A 17,335-nucleotide genomic window follows, 5' to 3' on the forward strand; every position below is an offset into this window, starting at 1 on the left:
ACAAAGATCTTCAGAATGTCCCCCTCCACCTCCATCCTAACCAAACAGTAATGATCAATTTGCAAACTCTCCCATATTGCAGATCAACCCCAAATTTCCAGAAAGCAGCATAAAAGAAAGGCAGCTGAAGAGCAAGGGTGGCAATATTAGAGAAAGGAGTTATGGGATGAGGCAGCAGAATAGAGGAGGCAGCTCTAACTGCAAGGCAGGCGAAAGATGAAGTGGAGCAGACAGGAAACACCCCACCTGGTAGGGTGTGGTTGAAGACATGGGAATCAATTAAGGGCGACAGAATGAAGGAACAAACACTTGGAAGCAAGGGTGATGCCAAGACCAAGAAAAATCAAGCATGGCCAAAATGGCTAGAAAATGAACAGGACAAACAGGAAGTGGTTGGACAGACAGGAAGCAGTCAAAAAGTAGATTCCAGGAAGTGGACCTTCAACAGCAACATGACTACCATGACCAAGAGAAATAAGAAATTCACAAAACCGACAGAAAGCGACTCCTGGAAAGGGGATTATGACAAGGAAAGATAATTCTTCCAGAACACACAAACATCAAGGCTAGCACACACAGGAGGTGGCCATGATAAATATCTAGGTCCACAATAGAAACTTTATGCTTTGGATGACCTGAGAAACACAGGAAGTAACTTATTATCAAAGGAAATTGTCACAGACAGCATGAAAAACTAGAGTCAAAATAAAAATAGTAAGTCCCTTTCAGTCCAATCTGACACAATTACCAAAATGGATGCCATGGCTGGAGAAGACAGGAAAGGACAGACAGGAAGTGACCCGTAGGTTAGAAAGTGTGACATAGGGAGCTAGATTATTTGGCAGCAACATAGATAAGAAATTGTTTTGATCAAGAAGAAATGATGGAGACAGATTGAAAATGGGCACAAGGTAAGGGCTTATTGACCAAAAGCTTTATGAAATCCAGCTTGATTAAGACAGGAAGTGGCCAAGAAAGACAGGAAGTCCCATAAGATTTAAAAAAAAAAAAAAATCCCATTGCCCTGGGCAGAAGCATCCATAAGAAGTCACAGGGTAAGACTCTTGTCAAGGGAAGGCAGGAAGTAATATTTCAAGCAACATATACATCTTATGTGGACAGATGGAAAATAGCTCACAGCCAACAGAGAATAGTCAAAAACAACAGGAAGCAATTCTTGTAGCTCCCACTGGAGGTCAAGAATGGAAGAGGAGCTCCTTTAACTTACGGCTCCTGAGTGGGCTGTCTCCGCAGAGAGCGCAGGGCCAAGCTCCGTCTCCTCACGATAATCGTCCCCATAGCCATAGGTGTAATCGTAGGGCCCTGCTGGGGGGTCTGTGCCACCCTCCCCATATTCCTCTGCCAGGAACCTGTCGGCTGTGGAGGGGACCTGGAGATCTGTCTGCTCCTTCCCGGGGATGGGGAGGGAGAGGGGTAGACGGGGGCATTAGGGCTGAGAGGAGTTTTTCCCTGGACCCCAGGGTATGACAACTTCCAGCCCAGAGGATTCTGATGTAATTGTGACTGGAATTTTTCTCCCAAAAAGAGCAAGGGGAGCAGTTGTATAGAAAGTGATGGCCATCAAAAACCCTAAATCAGGAGGGCCGTCCAGAAAATGGGCTTCATGGGCAGGAATGGTGGATAACAAGAAGGGTGGCCGGAGGGCTGGACACAGAGTGGACAGTCCATGAACATATGGTGGACAAAAGAGTCCAGGGAATGAACGACCAAAGACATGGATGGAAAGACTGGGAGAAGAGAAAAATGATAGAATTGGACAGAAAATGGCTTCTAAGAACATAAACATGACACAGGAAGTAAAACTATTTGACACCGATATGGAAAAGAAGTTACTCCAGAATCAAAGAATAATGGAAGGAGACATGGACACTGAAAAGACAAGCAGACCCTTAGGTCTGGAGTGACCAGAAGTCAGGCCATAAGTGGATATGACAAAGAGTCCTCCGGCCAGAGGAAGGGCTGATTCATCAAGATGACATGGGACCTGAGGGGTGGGTCACAATGCCCACTTGCCCCCAGCTAGGGTGAGGGTGGGGGATGGAGTTACCTCCTCAGGGGGTGGCAAGGGGCTTGACTCCAGGATTCCTTCCTCTTCACCTGGAGTTGGGTACTAACCCCAAGGGGAAGGGGGAGAAGAGTAGCATGGGGTGGGAAAGAAGGAGAGAAGTTAGCAAGAAGGGCAGCAAAGCAGCACCTTGTCCCCTCCCTGAGGGCAGTGTCTGTCTGTGCTGGGGGGTGGGGGCAATCTCAGATCTTGCAGCCCCTTTGGAGGGGGAACAGTTTGGGGAGAGTGAATCTCCAATATCATAGAGGTTTGGGGGCAGAGATCTGGATGCCCCGGCTCTACCTGCCGGTAACCGCTGCCTCTGGTCCTGGGGGGGCCCCGGGCAGTGGGGGAAGCTGCCCGCCGAGCTGGGCGTCGGGAGGGGGAAGGCTGGCCCCGTGCTGGGCCAGAACCTCCAATTCGAGAGGGTCTCCGGCCTGGTGAGGGGGATGCCTGCCGGGCTGCTGACCTCTTGGCAGGTGGGGTAGGCTTTCGGGGTGGGGTCCGACGCCCCCTGGGGGAAGGGGCAGACCTGTGGTTGGGGCTCCGAGGCCGCTGTAGCAGAGAGACATGGGAGGGGGCAGTGAGGAAACTCCCATAATTTAAATATATGGTGTCTCTCCCTGCAATTGGTGTCATAGGAGATGTTTGCACAAGATGGTGGGAGGAACAGGAGAAAGGAAGGGGGTCCCTCAAGTTTACCTGGTAATCAGGGGTCGTCCCCGCAGTCATCGCATCGTAATAGGGGGGCTCGTAGTCATAGTAGAGAGACTCAGTGGGCTGGGGTTAGGGAAGGGGCAGTGGGAATAGGTAGAAAGAGGATGAAGGTGGCGGGGGCGGTAGGGCGGAGTGAGAGAAGTGAGGAGATGGTGTGGGAGTGGGGAACAGGAGAGGCATGGAGTTGGGAAATAGAGTTGGGGATGAAAGGAGAGGTTGGGGGACAGGAGAGAGATGGGAAGAGGTAGGAAAGGAGGGAGGGGTCCCGCATGTGGGACAGAAGCAGACACAATTAAGAGATTGACTCTCCAATCTTCAGACCACTGACCCTAGATCATATCTGTCACCCTAACCTTTCAAACTCCACCCAATCCAGAGTCTCCCTTCCCTTCTCCCCACCACAGCCCCTTATCGTGCACCTCCATGTGCAGGGGGCTAGAGAGGGCCCTACTCCCACACGTCCACTGACCCACCACTCCTTTGGGATTCCCTCAACCTCCTGTTCCTGCCCCATTTCTCCTTCTAGGTCTTACCATTTCAAGGTCTTTCTCCCAGTTTCTGTCTCCCGGCTACTCTGGTCTCCCATCCTCTGTCCCCAAGTCTCACCCCCACCCTCTCTCCCAATCTCTTAATTCGAGGAAGGGATGGGAAACCCAAGGACACAGTTCCAGGAAGACTATCAGAGGAGGAGACACAAGGAGGGGACACAGCTCCCAGCCACAAATTCTTCATAATGACTCTTTTTATTTTTAAATGAAAATAAAAAGGTTGATGAATGAGGACTGGGGGAGGGGCGGTGATGGGAATAGAAAGGTATGTTTGGGGTGGGGCACTAAAGAGGGGAGAACAGGAGCCCAAAATAGGATGGGGAGCTCTGGACATTGGAGGAACTCCCCTGGGAGATTTCTGGCTGTCTTCCCTCCCGGGGTGTGCTGCAGTTTAGGGTTCGCCCAGCTCCCTCACCTGTTGCTGGGGTTCCTGGTTTTGGGGCCTATGAAGTCTTGATAGTTGCTGTTTTGGAGATCTCTGGGCTCTGTGAAACTGTTGTTTCTGAGGTCTCTCCTTCCAATCCCCCTCACATTCCAGCTCCTTCTGTTCACAGGATCCATAGGCAGCTTGCACCCCCGGAACAATGACAAGCTCCTGGATATCACCCTTCAAAGACATGAGAAAGGAACACCAATGGAGGGAGGCAGCGAGAGCTTCAGTCTGAGACAAAAGGTAGGAGGCCGATCCTAGGTAAAACAGGATAATGGGAGGTCATCACCAGCCTTCCATGTGCACAGCCCTCTTCAGTTTCCAAAGGACCTTCTCATTCATAATCCCATTGGACCTTCACAACAACTGGGAAAGTCAGTAGGACAGTCAGTAGGACAAGGACCTTCATGCCCATTTTCCAGATACATTCCATTCAGAAAAGCTAAAAGAGGTAATGACTGGCCCAAGGTCATTCGCAGTGGAAGGATCAGGACTAGAACTCAAGCCATCCAACTCTAAATTCAACACTCTCTCCTACCCCTTCCCCTGTGGTAATGCTTGAGCATTTTCACAGGGGTTTCTGGAGACAGTGGCCCAGTCATAGCTGCTTTGACCTTCCACTGGCAGTGATAATGAGAATTCTTAGGACCTCTAGAAATGAGGGAGGGGGAACTCACTTTGGAATTCCAATGGCTTTTATTTGTGCTCACATGTGGTGAGCACACTCTGCCTGGTATTGTGATTTGGAAATACTGTCTCATCTCCAGAGCAGAATGGGGAGCTCCTTGGGATGACAGAGAACTTATATTTATTCTTCTATGTTCCCCGTGGCATTGGGTCAGCAGGTATTCAGGAAATGTTAACTGGCCACGTGGGTGGGTGGATGGATGGGTGGATGGATGGATGGATGGGTGAGTTAGTGGGTGAATGGGAGCTCAAATGCATGACTGAATGGGAGGATTGATGGATGATGAATGAACGTATGTATGGGTAGATTGGTGGGTAGGTGAATGGGAGGTACAGAGTAGATGGAAACTGATTGACAGGTAGGTAGGTAGGTGGAAGTAAATATGGGGATGAATGAACGGATGGAGGAGCGTGGGGGGTGAGGAGATGGGTATGTGAGTGGGTGGATGAATGGATGCACGCAGCCTCATGTGCGTGGTACATGGGGTGGTGGGTGGACGGATGAGGAAACAGATGGACAGACAGGTTAAAGAGGATGGATGGATGGAAGGACAGATTGATAGATGGGTGGTTTGAAGGAGGGAGAGGCTGAGCAAGGGAAGGATAGATGGGTGCGTGGATGCAAACCTGAATGCTTGAGTAGTGGGTAAGTGTGTAACTGGATGGATGGGTGAGTGGGTGAGTGGATGAGTAGGTAGACAGACAGATTGGCTGAAGGGACAGATGGATGGATAGGCAAAGTGACAAAGACTGAGTGACAGAATGAGTGGCTATGGACAGCCCTGCGACCATCCTAGGTGTAAGTGGACACCTAGATCTCCTAACAGAGAACATTAGCCCTGAGGATGGGAAACGGAATTACAAATTCATGAGAGGATAAATGAAGGGCTAGGACATGGGAAGATGGTGTGCTGGGGTCAGAAGGGGAGTGGACACAAGATATGGGACCAGAAATCACTCTGTTCTCTGATTGCTCTGGTTACCTCAAAGACTTCTTCATCCAGGATACGGGCACCAAAGATTATCACTCCACGGGTGTCCAACACTGGACGAGCACTTCGGGGGAGGGGCCGGGTGACCCGCTTCTTGCAGTCAACAATGAGAGTGACAGACTGGCCCTTCACAGCCACACCCACACGGTGCCACCTGGTCATAAGGGGAGAGGCTCAAGTGACTGACTGAAAGAGGGAAAGTCAACAGAGCTGGGGAACAGTTGATGGAAGGATTAAGGCAATGATCGTGACAGTAATAATCGCAGTAGTGATCATTTATTGAGCGCTTACAAGGCACCAGGCACCATGAAATAAATTTCTCATTTGATTCTTATGGTTCTATTCTCCCTATTTTACAAACATAGAAATGGAGGTTCAAAAAAGTTAAGTAACTTGCCCAAGGTACAGGCTAATACTACATAAACTCTTAAGCGCAAACTCTGGGCTAGAAGTGACTGAAGTTTGGGCAGTGGGAAGATGAGGTGTGGCAGAACTAGGGTTTCCTAGTTTAGGGACTAGGGATTCTGGGGCAGTGGCCAGAGGGGAAGTGCAGGCCAGCAGACCAGACAGCAAACTAACTTACTTGCCATCTGCTAGGTTGAGGCCTCGGAAGACCGGCTGAGCTGGAGGCCGAGGCCGGCCGGTCTGGTCCTCATACAGGAAGCGGACAGGTCGGCCAAGCTCCAGGGCCAGCTGTCTGACGCCCTGGGCACTGTAGAGAGTCAGGAGGGGGGCCTGGAGGCCAGGGCGGGTCCGGACAACAGTCAACAGAGAGAAATCTTTGGGGAAACCTCCTGGGACCCAAGAGAGACACACACAGGTGGAGTGAAAGGCAACGAGAGCCATAAAGCCATTTCCTTCCGGTTTCTGATCCCAGACCCCATCCCATGAGCTACTGCACCATGTTACCCATACCTGGGAAGAGCTGGCGAGTAGGTGCACTGAGCTGAGCAGGTCGGGACACTCGGTAGGCCACATCAGCTGGACAAACGCCTCTTGTCTTCCGGACACCATCAGGGAGGGAGGAGAGCCTCAGGGCCCGGAGCACATCCACAGGGGGTGCACCTGGGAGAGTCCATGAGGGTCAGAGGAAGGGACACACCCTTAGGAGGGTCAAGACAGGACATCTGGGCTCTAGAACTCAGCTTCCTGGGGCTCAAACTCTCTGGAAGGCAAAGGTCACCTTTCCCTTACTTGCTCCTGAATGGGGCCTGAATGGATGGGAAACCAGAGTCACCTGGAAAAGAGCAGGCTTGACCCTGGACTCAGCTCCATGCTCACTCCTGCCCCTCTCCCGCCCAGCGCCTGTCATGCTCACTCTCTATCTCTGAATGACAATTCAGCCTATGAATCTCTCTCTATTCTCTCAATCTCTCTCTCAACTCTCCACCTTCTCTCTCCTTTTCTCTCTCATTCTGTCTCTCTTCCTCTTTTTGTCTGTATCTGCTGGTCTTTCTGTCTCCCTGACTCTTCTCTCTTCCTCCATTTCCCTCACACTCTCTATCTTTTTCTTTCCCTGTCTTTCTCCAGCTCTCTCACTCCCTTTCCGTATCTCTTGGTCTCTGGGTCTCTGGCCTCTGTCCCATGTCTCCAGTACAAACAACATCTGGGCAATCGATCATCCTGGGCACGGAGGTGCAGGGGGGCCACCAAGGAGGGAACGGAGAGGCAGCTCTCTGGGGAGGGGGCTTCAGCTGCTGCAGTGCCCATGTTTGGGGAGGTGGGGACAATTCTGACCATGCAGAGGAAGGAGATACAAGAAAGAGCCACCCCAGGAGCCTGGGCCCCTAGCTTGGGAGATGGGCTGGGGGCAGGGCTGGGGGGGAGACTGAAGCTGCCACGCAGAGCCGGAGCAGGTCCAGGGCCCTGAGCCACACATCTGGGGATCCCATCAGAGTCCTTGCCCAAAATCCAGGCAAGCTCCTCACACCTGGAACTTCGGCCCTACCCCACCCCACCCCCACCACCACTCCGGATCCAAAGATTCAAGACCCAGGCCACCAGCCCATCCACCTACCACTTGGCTTCCTCGGGCTCAAACCCCCAGAACACAAAGGTCACTTTCCCTCTCTTGCTCCCCGCTATACACACTCCTCACAGCATCAGCTCCAGATTGGAAAAATCCCAAAGAAAGTTTCTGCAAAACTTTCACAGAAGCATGGGGCAGGGCAGGGGCCAGAGTGATCAGGAGAGCAGAGCTGGGTGGGGTGGGTGAGGTGAGGCGGGCAGGCAGAGAAAAGGCCCTTTGAGTCCAGGAGCCGGGAAACCACGGCCTTGCCCCCCCACCCCCGCCCTAGCCTGGCCCCCGCGTGTGGCAGCTCCGCAAACACCAACACACAAGGGCCGCTTTGAGAGACAGAAGGTGAGTGAGACAGAGACACAGAGACTCACAGAGACCCCAGGCCAAGGAGACCTCAGAGACCCTGCCCTCCACCAGCGCCCAGGAGAGTCCAGTTCCATCCTATAGATGACCCACCCACAAGCTGCCCACCCATCATTCCACCTCAGGCCACATATGTGCCCCACTGTCTCTGGCCTTAATCTGCCCCAACTGGCAGCCCCACCCCCCCCACCACCACCTCTGGGCCCCCAAATGCCCCATTCCTTACTCCTATGAATTCCACATTAACCCATTTCCCTAGAGAGTCCCACCTCTACCCACTCAGCCCCCAAATAAGAAGCTGTGGTCTCAGCCATCTCCCTGCCTCCATGCTAAAGGGTCCCTTTTCCTCCAAGAAAGACTCCTCGAGTCTACAGACATTGCACACTTGTTTCTTGTCCCTGAGCGTCATACTCCTCATAACTTGGAAGTTCTTCCTCCCGTAATCTAATCTAAACCCTTTATGCTGCTATTCTGACCATTTTCTCTCCAGAGCAGAGAAGAAATGAATAGTCAAGTTATATGCAAATCAGCCTCCAGTGTTTCCAGGAGTGGGGGCTTGCATCAGCCTGCCGAGGCCCCAGGTGCTCTCAGCACCCACCGGCCCCCCCCCCCATCTCCGATATCAAATCCTCTTTCCTAGGAGCCAGGAATTCTGGATCCTGGGAAAAAGAAGGAAAAGATTGGGGTTGTGGACACCAGGGTCCCAGGAGAGCCGGGCTGGCCAGAGGGGGAGGGGCGGGGCAGGAATGCAAAGAGTTGGCTCCCACCTCAGACACCTGATCCCGGCCTGTCCAGCGGCCGTCCTGTTGGCAGCCAGCCCCAGTGCTCCCCAGAGCCAGCCGCGTGGCAGCATCGAGGGCACAGGGAGGGGGAAGGGGATCCTGTCGGGGAAGCCACTGGGACAAATAATCCAGGCATCCCTTCTTTCTCTACTTACGAGGCTCTGCTGTGACCCACAGATGCTCCCTCTCAACCCAGAGACAGAAAGTTCAGAAGACATACAAACACCCGTCACCCATCCACACTGTCACCTACCCCTCACCCCACTACAGGTTGGGCCACAGCAGCCCTGCCAGCTGCCGTTCTCCCCAGGACCCCAGGATTCCCCCCCTCACCCCGCACTCATGGCTCTCTAAGGTGAGCCTCCACATTCAGCTTCAGTCGCCCTCATCAAGTCACTTCAAGGAAGAAGAGATCCCTAATCTGGCTCCAAGGGACCCAGGTATCCTGCCCCCTAGCCTGGACCTTTGATCCCCAAAATCCCCTTGTCGGACTCAGAAGCTCCGCCCCAGGCATCAGCGGTCCCCTGCCCGGGGCTACCCAAGAGTTCCAGCCTGACTCCGGAGGACTCAGGCGTCGGGACTCCTCTTACCTGCCCGAGCCGGGGCCCAGCTCAGCCCCAGCAACAGAGGTACGAGCAGGAGGAGGCGATGGCAGCGGCTACACCGCTCCATGGCTGGCGACCGGAACGCCGGGTCCCAGGGACCCAAGGGCGCCGGAGGCACTGGACGTCCCGAGGCTGACAGGAGAGAGCGAGCTGGCTGTGAGCCTCGGACGCGGGGGTCCGGGGAGATCACAGGCTGTACGGTGGCAACAGCTCTCAACGGCCCGGCTCCATGCAGAGAAGCGCCGTCGGGGCTCCGACGCTGCTCCCTCCTCGGTGGCCGCCGCTCCTGTGTGTCCCCGGCCACCCCGGCGGCCCAGAGCCCCCACTCCGCCCCCGCCCCCGGCCCAGCCCCCGCCTCCAGCCGCCCGCCCACAGCCACAGAGAAGAAACCCCACCCTCAGTCTCCACCTGAGGGTGGTGGGGGGAATGAGAACCCTCCCTGGCTGATCCTCCGACTGCTCTTCCCTGCTCCTTGCAGGGACTTAATGGCTTACACCCTGATTCTCTTTTCGGGAACCCCAATATCTTTTCCCCAACCCCTTCTTTTTTAGGACCCAGACGTCCAGTCACAGCCCCCCTGCCCAATTCCCTCCCCCTTGGGGGCCCAGAGTCCCCTTTCAGCAGAGTCCTGGGCGGGATTTAGGGTACAGTGGGAGGGGAGAGGCGGGCCTGGGGGGTCACTACCTCCCCCCATCAGGTCGCCATAATTACTTCCCCCGCCCCGCCCCATGTAATTACAGAGCGGGCCGGGGCAGGGGTATTTATAGACAGAGCTATAGATAGCGGTTAGAGACCTGCGACTCGACGGCCGCAAGGGGAGGGGTGGGGGAGCCAGGGAGAGGGTGGAGGAGAGACAGAGGGAGCCGGCGTCGGAGCAGACTGGACAGACTGACAAACAGGCTAATCGGGTCTCAGGAGGTAAAAATGGGGGTACGAGGTAAGGGAGTCCAGGAACCCAGGTGGAAAGGGACCCAGTGGAGAGACGAGAGGACAGTCGTTGCTAGTTGGAAGTATGGGGAAAACGAGGTCACTCAGGGACAGGAGGCCGCCTCCAGGCGGGCAACGCTTGAGAAGGCCGCGGCGCCCAGCGCCCAGTGAGCCCCACGAACCGGCACAGCGCCGGGCCTGCCCGGAGCCCGCGGCGGCCGGAGAGGAGACGGCAGCGTGGCGAGGCGCCGCCGCCCGCTGGCGCTAGGAGGGCGCAAGCGAACAAGGCGCCTTTGAGAATCAGCGCCCCCCTTCCTCCTCCGGCCGGCCCCGCCCCCAGGCTGGCACACCCTCTTCTCCCCCTCCCCGACAAAGCGTGCCTTGTGTCCCCCACCCTGTGCCCGCCCCTCAGGCCCCAGGGAACCTCCGCGGCGGTGTCAGCGTCAAGGGAGCGCGTCCGGAGCTCCCAACCGGATACCCCCCCCACCCCAACCCGATGCAGCGCTGTCCACCGCCTAACAGTCACCTCAGTCCAGAAAACAGCGATTTTAATTTGAAAGCGACTTTATATGTGAGAGAGGGGGGAAAAGAAACCCGAGGGAAGAGCTGCGGAGCAAAAACCATGCAGCCCCAGCACCCCATCTCTGCGGGCTGGCCATCCCCCCTCAATTCTCAGGCTAGGGTCCTGTGTCTCCAGCCTCCACTGTGTGTGCCCAAGGCCGGGAGAACTGTGAAAGGGGCGGCCTGAGGACTACTCACCAAACCATCCCCTGCCAGACCCTGCATCAGAGCCCAGGCCCCTTCCCCCAAGTTAGACAGGGAGGGATGGGAGGAGGGGGCGAGAAGGCCAGTGCTTGGAGAGCCCGAGGAACAGACCATCTTGGGGCCTTGCCTTCCCCAAATACCATCCCCACCGCCGGCATTTCTTAGTCAACCCGGGAAAGTACAGTACTTCTCTGAGTCTAACTGCAAGTCTCTGTCCTCAGAGGAAATTAAAAATAGCCGATGGGTTCCTACATCTCCACCCACCCCTTCACCACCACCACCTTTCCATTTCTCAGTCTGACTGCAGGAGGAGGTCAAGTATGAGAAGGGACTCTGGGCAGAGCCTCCCTCTTCCAGAGTAACCCCCATCTGCTTGGTTAAAGGAAGGCCTGGCAGAACCCTACTCCCATGTCTATCAGTTTGGGGGGCCTGCCCCCAGTATCCATCTCTGGGGGAGTTCCCATATCCAGTCTTCAGACGGGGAGCTAAGTGAGGCAAGATGAGAAGGAAGCAAGGTCCTGGGAGCAAGGCCAGTGCTTTGTGCTGGGGGAAGAAAATCGTTCCAGGCAGAGGGTGAGAACTCACCCCAATCATGGCCGACCCAGTCAAATTCAGAGACTCAAGGCCACTGAAGGGAGAGGTCCAGCCCTCACAGGGACTGGGATCCCCTCTGACTTGGGATATCAGGCAAACCCCTTGAAGGTTAATGGACCCCCTTGGAGGTCTCTGTCCTGTCCTATAGTTCTCACCCCACCAAGATTCTTAAAAACACGGCCCCCCACCCCCGGCCCAAGGCTTGGAGTCCCTCTCGGATGTGCACTCATCCAGTGTGAGAAGCACCAAGTTTGGGTCTGGGTTCAGGCCAGCTGGTGGGGCGCCTCCAGCATCTCCATGAGGAAGGTGTCGATGGGGGTGTCACCAATGAGCTTGAAGAAAAACAGATGCTCTAGACACTTAAGGCCGATGGACCTGAGGGCAGGAAGACGCAGCAGCAGCTTGGCAAACCTGAGGGAGGCGTGGGAGAAGCGCGTTGAGAACAGAACCACACGGGCCCTGAACACACTCGTCCCACCCCCACCTCCACATCTGTGGGGGCCTCGGTGCCCACAACCCCTCACCCCCACAGCTCCTCTCACCGTCCCTGCTGCTCAGGGTATTTCTGTTTGCAATAGGTCTCCAGTGACGCATACACTTTCTCCCGCAGGACCTCCACCTCGCTGGGGTTGGAGAGGCCCTTGGCATCTGGAATGGCAGGGGAAGAGAGGAGGAAGGAGGAGGCAGGCAAACACAATCAGGACAGACATGGAGATGGGGCCCACATGATGTGCTTTTCGGGCCCCATCTACTTGCCCTTCTCCAGATACCTGGCAAGGGAAGCAGGGCACTTGGGTTTGTGGGGTGGGGTCAGAAGGGGACTGTATCAGTGGAGGTGGGTTGTGCTCGGTCAGCTGGGAGATTTCCGGGCTGAGGGTCTTACTGAGGGGATAGCTGGGTAACTTAGGAGTCTCCAGAGAAGAGGAGGCTCAAGGTGGCCTTGGTCTTGAGAGATGGGGTACCCTCCTCTTACCTGGATTGAACAGAATGATTGCCCTCAGGCAGCCAAGCTCTGTCTTGTCCATCCTCATGTCACGCATTTTGGACACTAGCTCTGTCAGCACCCTGGAGAGGGACCTGCAGGTCACTCAAAGGTCACAGCTCAGCCAGCCTTGGACACGGACCAGCCTATAGCCCCACCCCCTCTACCTACAGGTCAGCCCAGCGGAGGGCCACTGACCTATCAAAGATGGCTCCCACGCCTGCAGAATGGGCTGAGTTGCGGTGCACATGAAGACCTGTGGCGAGGAGGATGCCATCTCGCACATCAATGGATCGGTGGGAGAAAGAGGCAATGAGAAGCTCGTTCCAGCCTGGGTGGGGGCAGCAAGGGTCAGGAGCCAGAGATCAGGCCATGGGATGCAAAGCCAGGGGAAGAGAAGAGGTGGCAAGGTCAGTGAGCTTGGCTCCCTGAGTATGCAACTGTGCACTGGGGATCACTGAAGGTCAGGTCAAAGAGGGATCAAAAGTCAAGAGGTCAAAGGGATCCAAGGTCACTGACCTGCCCGTAGCAATATGACCTGGTCATCCAGAGGCAAGGAGGAAAAGTGTGGGATCCTCTTCGCCCACTCAACAAGCGTGAAAAGCTGTTTGTCAGCTGCCTGACAGATGTTAGTCACAGGGTCATTTGGCTGCAGGGGATGGGGGGTAAGAGTTATGGGAGGTTTGGAGGAACACGGAAGCCCCCCTCACAAGAGGTTTTTGACACCCCCTCTTACTATGTAGTCTCTCTTCAAGCCCCATCTGAACCAATCCCTATAAATCAGACTTTCCTTCCGGCATTCCGACATTTATTTGGGACAACCAGTGGATTGTTCTGGGGGTGGGGACAGAGAAAAACTATCACGCCCACCTCCGATGTTTGAGAGACCTTGTTTGGCAGCACTTCCAGTGCCAGAGTGTTAGGAAGGTTGTGACAGGAAGGAAGGGGAGGGGGAGACAGAACAGACCTAGGCTCCTGGCAACCACCCCCCATGAGGAAGGACAGTGGGTTGACCCCATCACTCACGCTGCTGCCGCTACCCCCGGTTCCCCCAGGACCCTCAACGCCCTGGTCACTCTTCTGCTCCACAGCAAGCTCTGCCTCCAGGATCCTGTCCACAGGCATCTCCTCGGGGGCTCCCCCAGCCCCCTCCCCATCCCCGTCCTTGTCCTTCCCCCGCTGACGCTCCTCCTGTACCGCTGGGGGAAAGAGGGGAGGAGAAAAAGTGGCAAGTCAGCAGCCGGTCGTGAGGAGGTTCTGAAATGTCCTTAGGGCCTTATCAGGTTTCATGGCCTTTAGGAAATGTTTTTAGGAATTGGGGAAGTCACTAGAATTAACAGTGGACTGGGGGCAGTCAGGAAGCGAGGGTTATAAAAGGGCACGTACATGAGCCAAGAAGGGAAGGAGAGAATAAAGGAGTTAGGGAGAAAGCTAATATTTAAACTGAGGGCCTACTACACACTAGGAAATGTGCCAAGCACATTTTAACATTCACTCTACTATAACGACCCTGAGAGTTCTCGTTGTCATTTTTAAAGACGAAGAATATGGGACTTGAACAAGTTAATAGCCTGCCCACGTTCACACAATACAGGGTAAGTCATACATCTGAATCCAAGTGTACCTGACTGCAAATCCTGCGCTTTTCTAATTCAACAAAGAGGCAGTATAAGGAGCACTGGCCTGAGTTTTCAGAAGTGTGAGTTCTGCCCCCAGCCCTACCATTCTTTTATTGCATGACCTTGGGAAAGCTAGGCCTCAGACTCATCTTCTCTAAAATGAGAGATTTGATCATGATACTCTCTAAAGCTTGCCTTAGAATTCCAGAATCAGACTGAAAACAATAAGATAAAGAAGAGGGAAGGCAGCCCTGAGGTCTTCATAAAGCCTGTAGCTTAAGAGAGTAGAATCCCAGAGCTTGGAGGAGAGACCAGAGAGGGAGCATTGAGCCAGGAGGGCTGTTCAGGTTAGAGAGCAACACAGAGAAGCCCATCACGCATAAGAGGACTTATGCTACCCTCACAGCACACTAGGCAGGGGTCACAGGTGCAGGCCACAGAGGCAGAAACATTAAGAAGGAAACTCAAGGGACCTGCCAGGGTAGCGGCAGGGCACCAGGAAGAAGAGCTGATGAGGAGGGGAGAGAGAAATCAAATATCGCCCTCTGGAGGAGAGAACAGTCCAGCCTTTCTGAGAGGTCTGCGTGTGGTGTCCTGCAATCCTCCCTCTTCCTCCTCCCATGGGTAGACTGGGGAGCCTGGGTGCGCAGGCGCTTACCTTCCCGCTTCATGCCCGTGGCCAGGCACTTCTGATAGCGGCAGTACTGACAGCGGTTCCGCTGGCGCTTGTCCACCGTGCAGTCCTTGTTGTCCCGGCACGAGTAGGTCAGGTCCTTGCGAATGGTGCGTTTGAAGAAGCCTTTGCAGCCCTCACAACTGTAAACCCCATAGTGTTTGCCTGGGGGTGGGGGAAGAGCAAGAACATTGCTGCATGTAAACCCCTCACCATTAGGTTTCTTGCTAACCTCCCTCCAGCAAACAGTTTATCTACTTTGTGTTCGCCAAATACAGCTGGGGAACCAGGACCTGAGAGATGGTCCGATCCCACGCTTCCCTCTGATCACCCCCGCCCCCCAAATCTGCGCTTCAGATTCTTTAGCTCTCATTGGGCCTCCCTAGCTCACTTGCTCCAACAAAACCCCATGAGCCCATGGGAATTCTACAGGGGGTGGGACATGGCACTCTGTCTTCCTCTCTGCTGGTCCTCTGAGCCCCGTACCTGAGCTTCGGTCCCCGCAGATTGCACATAGCCGTTTGCCAGCCCCAGGGCCACCTGGAGGGGGTGGACAGTGCAGGCCCCGGACCCCTAAGACTGGTGGCTTCACATCTTCAGGGGGGCCAGACCCACCCCCAGGGAGCGACACTGTTGAGTTAATCTGAGATGGGGAAATAGGGAGGTCATGGGGAGACTCACTGGGAAAGAGAATCTCTGAGGTGATGGAAATCATGCCCTAACACCTAGGCAGGGCCCTGCATTGCACATCCCAGGGGCATCATTACACTGCAGTCGGTGTGAAGGGCCAGCACAACCCAGAGATTCGACATACAGTTTCCCCTGAAATTATGCAACACAGTAGCCCTGAAAACCATGTATCTCAGAAGGGCAGATGGGACCAAAAGGGCAAAGAATCACTGACAGAGGAAAGGGACATCAGCAACATCAGGATTCTTTTACAGGGTTGGGGAGGAAGCATGCACTGAACGATCAGTCACCTCAGGAAGGGCAAGGGGGTCTCACAAGGACCACAGGCCTGCCAGGTTAGAGGTCTGGAAGGTCAGTGGGCCATGGGGAAATTCACACAAAGATCTGGGGTCACAAGGAAAACAAGGAAATGAAAGTGGAGAGGCAGTAAGTGGGTCACAACCTCTCACCTGGGGACTGCTGACAGGCCCGGAGAATCCTGGGGGAGCTGGAGGGGGCAGACCAGGGGACCCCATGGAAGAGCTGATGACTGGGAAGGGGGAGCCCAGTGGGGGTGGTGGCATGGGGGGTGGGGGTGGTGCCCCAGAGCCTCCAAGGGATGGGGCTGCTGAAGAGGGTAGGGGTGGTCCAGGAGGAGAATGGGGAGGGGGCCCCTGGGGAAGGGGATTTGGAGAGGAACTGTCTGGGCTTCGGGAATCTGAGGGAGGGGTACACAGAGGCACAGAGACACACAGACAGGAGAGACAAAAAGAGAAAAATGAGTCTTCGATCATCCAACTGAAGACTTTCTCTAATCCCCCCTGCACCCCATCATACCCACCCCACCCCCAAGTCCAGAGACACCCTGTTGTCACACAACAGTTTAACTTCTAATAGTGGTGACAGAAGGGACTGGTGACAAAAGAGAGGAGTATAGCTCCGGCGAGGCAAAATTCCAAGCACTGTACGTGGTCACCCCAAGCCAGCTGCCCAAGCCAGTCTCGTGTGGGTGGGGCAACACGTGGGATGGACCCTCCTTCCCAGCCTGTAGCCAGAGTGTGCAGAGAAGAGAGATAGGCGGAAGAGACCTCCTCCTAGGACGCAAGATCTGTCTTCAAACGTCCAGAGTCCTCAAACTCGAGGACTCGTGTCCCACGCCCAGGCGCTCCGATGTGCAGGGACCCAAGCGGCCATGACTAGGAGGGCGGAAGCTTCCCCTTCCCTCCCCGCCCCGCCCCGGGGGGAGGGCGCTAAGGCCCTTGGGAGGGAGGGGACGCGTGTTTACAAACAAGGGGGCGGGAGCGCCAGGAAAAGATCGCCAAGGGAGGGGGGAGGGGTTGCAGACAACGCGGTCACTGGCTCGCGGGTCCGTCCGCTAGGACACTCACCCCGCCCGCTGTCGCCCATCCCGTCCCGTCCAGCCTCCCCCGGCTCCGGCTCCGTGGTTTGTTGTTCTCCGGCTGCCGCCGCCGCCGCCGTCGCTGCGGGATCCAGCCAGGGCCGTCGCCGCCGCCACCGGGACGCGACCCCACAATGCATTTCTTTTCGCACCCCCACCGGCCCACACTGCCCTGCGGCATGCCGCTGGGGGAGGAAGGGCGGGCGAGCAGTCCAAGACATGATTCCTGGCTGAGTGTAGGGATACCGAAGAGGTACCAGAGATTCCCAAGGATTTATTGAGGGGCTAGCTGAGCACGAGGAAGCCCCAGAGAAAGACTCTGGCCTGAATCGGGTCGAATTAAGCGCTTCGCTCTGCTCTGTACCAAAATGACAGCGCCGATGTGGCAGCCATCTTGGTATAGACAGGAAGTCTCCGCGCTAGTTCCCGCCCCCTCATCTAGTTGGAAACGGAGGAGGCGGTCTCCTCGGTCCCTGTTGCGGGCCTCGCCCAGCCTCC

The 17,335-nt window shown here is 55.4% G+C and overlaps 2 protein-coding genes across 13 annotated transcripts in view; both read right to left on the reverse strand.

Moving 5' to 3' along the window:
• The window catches only part of COL11A2 (collagen type XI alpha 2 chain), a 28,602-nt gene extending 18,849 nt beyond the window's left edge, over positions 1–9,753 (reverse strand). The window contains exons 1-9 of one of the 10 annotated variants that reach the window (XM_033102648.1): positions 9,618–9,753; positions 9,195–9,341; positions 6,355–6,504; positions 6,023–6,233; positions 5,431–5,593; positions 3,746–3,937; positions 2,369–2,620; positions 2,069–2,131; positions 1,229–1,408 (exon numbers count right to left, since the gene is read on the reverse strand). In XM_033102648.1, the coding sequence (XP_032958539.1) occupies positions 1,229–1,408; positions 2,069–2,131; positions 2,369–2,620; positions 3,746–3,937; positions 5,431–5,593; positions 6,023–6,233; positions 6,355–6,504; positions 9,195–9,276 (1,293 nt within the window). In that variant the 5' untranslated portion in view covers positions 9,277–9,341; positions 9,618–9,753. Of the gene's footprint in view, positions 1–1,228; positions 1,409–2,068; positions 2,132–2,368; positions 2,621–2,767; positions 2,846–3,745; positions 3,938–5,430; positions 5,594–6,022; positions 6,234–6,354; positions 6,505–9,194; positions 9,519–9,617 lie in introns of those variants that run through there. The other 9 variants (XM_033102647.1, XM_033102649.1, XM_033102653.1 and 6 more) reach the window with 9 other exon arrangements.
• A 909-nt stretch (positions 9,754–10,662) lies between these two features.
• Positions 10,663–17,290, reverse strand: RXRB (retinoid X receptor beta). 3 transcript variants are annotated; one of them, XM_033099509.1, is made up of 10 exons: positions 16,827–17,290; positions 15,909–16,156; positions 15,256–15,412; positions 14,755–14,934; positions 13,504–13,676; positions 12,997–13,126; positions 12,676–12,808; positions 12,469–12,572; positions 12,038–12,143; positions 10,663–11,906 (listed from the first exon to the last, which is right to left on the reverse strand). In XM_033099509.1, exons 1-10 carry the CDS (start codon positions 17,056–17,058, stop codon positions 11,759–11,761), a joined length of 1,611 nt encoding a protein of 536 aa, XP_032955400.1. In that variant the 5' UTR covers positions 17,059–17,290; the 3' UTR covers positions 10,663–11,758. The 3 variants fall into 3 exon arrangements, with proteins under 3 accessions (XP_032955400.1, XP_032955403.1, XP_032955408.1); XM_033099512.1 differs by having other exon boundaries at positions 12,469–12,560; positions 16,827–17,289; XM_033099517.1 differs by lacking the exon at positions 16,827–17,290 and adding an exon at positions 16,527–16,661.
• Positions 17,291–17,335: the final 45 nt, after the last annotated feature.

Source organism: Rhinolophus ferrumequinum, chromosome 3 (genome assembly GCF_004115265.2).
Source record: "Rhinolophus ferrumequinum isolate MPI-CBG mRhiFer1 chromosome 3, mRhiFer1_v1.p, whole genome shotgun sequence".
Lineage (NCBI taxonomy): Eukaryota > Metazoa > Chordata > Mammalia > Chiroptera > Rhinolophidae > Rhinolophus > Rhinolophus ferrumequinum.